This window comes from Anguilla anguilla, chromosome 15 (genome assembly GCF_013347855.1).
Source record: "Anguilla anguilla isolate fAngAng1 chromosome 15, fAngAng1.pri, whole genome shotgun sequence".
Taxonomy (NCBI): Eukaryota; Metazoa; Chordata; class Actinopteri; order Anguilliformes; family Anguillidae; genus Anguilla; species Anguilla anguilla.
In genome coordinates, this window is record NC_049215.1 from 26,033,459 (window position 1) to 26,037,826 (window position 4,368).

Consider the following 4,368-nt stretch of genomic DNA (forward strand, 5'->3'; position numbering starts at 1 on the left):
ATAATATAATATTTGTACTTCAGTATATCAGAAATAGGTTTGCCATCTCAGTTTTAATTTTCCAAATGCACCGTTTTGTTTTTTGCGTTATTCTCATTTCTTCCCAAATTGGAATCGCCAAATGTACATCCACGATCATTACAGCATCTTCAGGATTCAGGAGAGATGCAGATAAGCATGTGCTCTTCTCCAGAGCAAACACTGGCAAACTCCGCTTCTTAGCACACCGCAGCTCGCCAGCTCAACTGGAGGAAGTTAGAGGAAGATGCTTCAAGTGCAGCTCAACAGGTGGACCTGCAGCCTCCTCGTCGATCAGAGGGGGTCGGCAGAGAACGCAAGATGCAAACTCCTGCAGACTGAAGCCTCCCCGCTCAGCGCTCCTGCCACTTTGAGCATGGCCCCGCACGGCAACTGGTCACGGTCGATAAATACAGTTGTAATCCTGGAGCGTGGGGGAGGCCATTATAAAATGAGAATGTCGCCCAGCCCTGACGATCCACCTGGTAGCACATATTCAAATTTCAGCATTTGGTCTTCACGCTTTTTAAAAAACACAGGCAGGAACACTTGGCACCAGGACAAGTAAAGTTGAAATGTGGAGATGCAGGGAATCTCCCACTCAGCATAAGGGAAATCATACACTGCACACACTGGCCTGTGGCCCTGCTTTCTCAGAGGCATTTCCTCAATCTGGAAGCTATTTCTGAAAAATGTCCTTGTGTTGCTGGGTCATTCCAACAACATGTTCTCCTTCCTTTTATCCATTTCCATGTGGCCACAGTGATGGGTTAAGAGTGGAAACTGGAACAAATGGCCTAAGCCTCTCCAATGGTGGGACTCTTTTAAAAACATGGAAAACAAAAGACACAGCACCAATATTTAAAACTGATGGCAGCCAATTAAAATGGTCTCTGTGAATCACACGCGACAGAAGAACTTTGAACGGGCTTTCTGAACATAGTCAATCAAGTTCACAGGCGTGCTGGTGGTTGAATAGAGTAATGTAGACAAATAAAAAAATAACCAATCGCCATTCACAGGATGATAACACAATGATGTCATACTCAAGCCTCAGAAAAAAAAAGTTCAGAAAGTTCACCACCATTTTTTGGTTCACCTGCACATAGTACTAAAACAAGAAAGGGGGGAGAAACAAAATTCCACCAGTTCTGATGGTGGGAATGGCTCAAATAAGAACCTCATCCAACATATTTCACAGTGGCGTGGAGGCCCACAGACCAACAGCAAACACCGGTCTAATCAATAAAGCAATATACCCAAATATAGGAGAGCACAGCACCCTCCATGCTTCCAAGACCTGGCCCACAATCGCAGGTTAAACCAGGTCAGCCTCAAGTCAAACCCATTCAGATCAAAGCTGTAAGAACATAAAATTACACTGACATATTGAAATGAATAATTATGTCAAAAAGCAAGCAAAGGACCAGCTTCAATTCAATAAAATCATAAATCTCAAGACATAACTCAGGTGAATGAATCTCAAGACATCAGCCTCGGGTGAATGAATGTCGCTCAAAAACAAACGTGAGGTTCATTTTTAACGATTAATAAGTAGGAATATTACTTTGAAATACGTTGGTTGCTTTATAAACAAAAACAAGTCAGTAAAAAAAAACTCAAACCAGGGGTATGAAAGCAAGGGTTGTGTCAGAATTTAAGCAACCAATTATTCTAATATTAATAAGAGAAACATTCAGGATTCTTTTCCATCTTAAAAACTTGATAAACTCATGGGAATCAAATTAACCTTTAAATAGCTGGGGTTAATCCATCTATGAAACTGATTGGGGTCAAATGTCTCTCATTTATACCTCTGGGTGACTTCAATTCTTACAGACAGAGCTAGATTTCAGGGCCCTGGTTCTTCTGCATGACTGACTTATTAAATATATTCTGTAACCAGGGGTCTAATTTACCGATTAAGAACTGCCTACACATGTTAGTAAATAGAACAAAGCAAAAACAGAATTATGTTTTACTCAAACATACCATTCTCACAACGTTAATTTATCATAAAATATTTGTAGATTGTGTTACTACAACATAAAATCTAACTTCAAGATAAATATTTCACATTCACATTTGCTCTTGCGATTCAATGCGATTCTTTGATAGCGCGTTCTGATTCAACAACTTTCCGCATTCTACAGCTGCCAGATAACTTGCAATAGCGGGGTAAATGTGCAGCTATACGATTTGCGTGTCGATCTGTGAATATACTTATCATTACATTTTACGACATGTAAACAGTAACAACTCATACGTTAAACTCGGAGTTGGAGTCAAGAATTTGCTTTTCAATTGTACAGTACCCAAGTTAGCTAAAATATAGTTATACAACTTACACGTTACAGTGATACTACATGCTTAAACATGAGCACTACTGTCTCCAACTTATTACGATAATGCCAGTAACTACTTATACTTAGCTCGCGAAGAAATCTTTGAAGAACATATTTAATTATTCTCCAACTACCACGCTATGAAGCAGCTAGCTAAGCACATCATGGCGCTTCCCTCACAACTTCCAGCTAGCTTAAGGCTACATTCTACCGATCGAACGGCCTTTAATGAGAATAATCGGCAGCACATTTTTATGGATATTCTAGGTCCATCTGCAACTTTCTGACGCGTACGTTTATGGCAGAATTAGTTACTGAAATGTTTCCTCGCTAGGTGAAATAAACCAGATAATTCATGAACAAAAGTGAATCAACAGCATGAGCGGGGAATCAGGATGCTGGAGTTCATATTCTTACTACTGTAACTACTGTGGTAGCAACTGAACTAAACTACGAGATGTGCTTGTGTCGTATCGAACCTGCGTGTTTTAACTTTTAAGATTCTACAAGACATATATAGATACTTATCAAGCAATCACACACAGAGCTAGCTCATACCAGCTAGCTTTAGGATGCGATGGCTCTGCTTGATGTTTGCGGGATGGAGACAGCACTGCGCCACGCATCGCTTTCATAGACCAAGATAAACAACTCTGGCGAACTGAGTGTGTCGTCTCCCCGCAGCTCCAGATTTGACCGAAAAGCGCGGCGCATTCATTCACGCACAGGTAAAATCATGTTGTACTTCTCACCATTAAAACTTTGGCAGCGCTTTCCAGCTGTGAAATCACTTCTGGTGCACCAACCGCCGCCATCATGGTCTCTCTTCAATGACGCGCCATGCGCTGCATTGTGGGATTAAGCGGTACTCCACGCCAATGAGTTCATTGGGACTTTAGGCAGTCTCTGAATGGTGACTTCTGTGGGCTATGGATGTTACGTAATCATGGTCCACTCGAGAATGAGATTTCTCGGAGCTCGTGGTCGGAATCCGCCAATATAGGAATTAACCCAGCCCTGCACCCTACATGAAATACCATAAAGTTTTTTTTTGTTCCTTATTTCTTAAATTTTCTGTCTGTATCTAGGAGCCCACGGACTCTTGTGCATTAAATTGCTACTCTATTTTGTTATACAACAGGTTAACAGACGAGTAGGAATACTTTCCTCATATTCACATCCTTTACTGCTATAAGTCCATTAGCCAGCCAGACATACAGTTTTGGAGTTATAATTAACATTTAAATACTAGAATAGTTATTACCATAAAATACAGGAAAAATAAAAAGATACTTTAAAAACAACAACTGAGGCTTGTGAACACACTAACAAGGTTAAACAAGTTTGAAGAAAAAAGTATCTAACAGGGCAACTATCTACCACTTTCATATAAGGACTCCTGCATAAATTGAGGGGAGACAAAAGATATATTTAATTCTTCAGGGAACTTGTCATAATATTGTAGGCTACTCATCAATCTTGGTCAGATTTGCCCTAAACCTCACATTAGAACAAAATAGCTACTTTTCATTGGGTTTAACTGGCCCAATACACCAAATATTTCATTTTCTTAAATATTAACTATGATTGATTACTGTACTTTTCCAGGATATTCACTAGAAAAGAACTTTAAAACAAATACATTTTTGGGTGGGTGCACCTGTGCTGGTTAATGCTGCTTGTGATTCAATGTGTAGGTGCGCAGGTACGAAAGTTGTCCCAATAAGTTCATTATGTCTCTGGGCTGACCTTCTCATGTGCAAAATGATCCCCTTTATGATACAGCATATGTAATGGGACCAGGCCCGGCTCTAAACTGTTGGAGGCCCTGGGCAAAATTTTCCTTGTAGACCCGCTTTTGAGTTCTACTCAGGGGAGTTTGCGACTGCGTGGAGGGGGCATTAGGAACCTTATATCTAAGAAATCATAGTGAATGAGAGAATGAGTTTGAGTATATGTATATGTATATTTCAAATGTCAAAGAAAAGAAAACACAACAAAAGAA

The 4,368-nt window shown here is 40.2% G+C and overlaps 1 protein-coding gene across 1 annotated transcript in view; it reads right to left on the minus strand.

Annotated features, from left to right (window-relative positions):
• Positions 1 to 3,221, minus strand: part of xpo4 (exportin 4) — a 32,112-nt gene extending 28,891 nt beyond the window's left edge. Inside the window, exon 1 of the mRNA XM_035394602.1 lies at positions 3,116 to 3,221. Within this exon, the coding sequence (XP_035250493.1) occupies positions 3,116 to 3,181 (66 nt within the window). The 5' untranslated portion in view covers positions 3,182 to 3,221. The remainder of the gene's footprint in view (positions 1 to 3,115) is intronic.
• Positions 3,222 to 4,368: the final 1,147 nt, after the last annotated feature.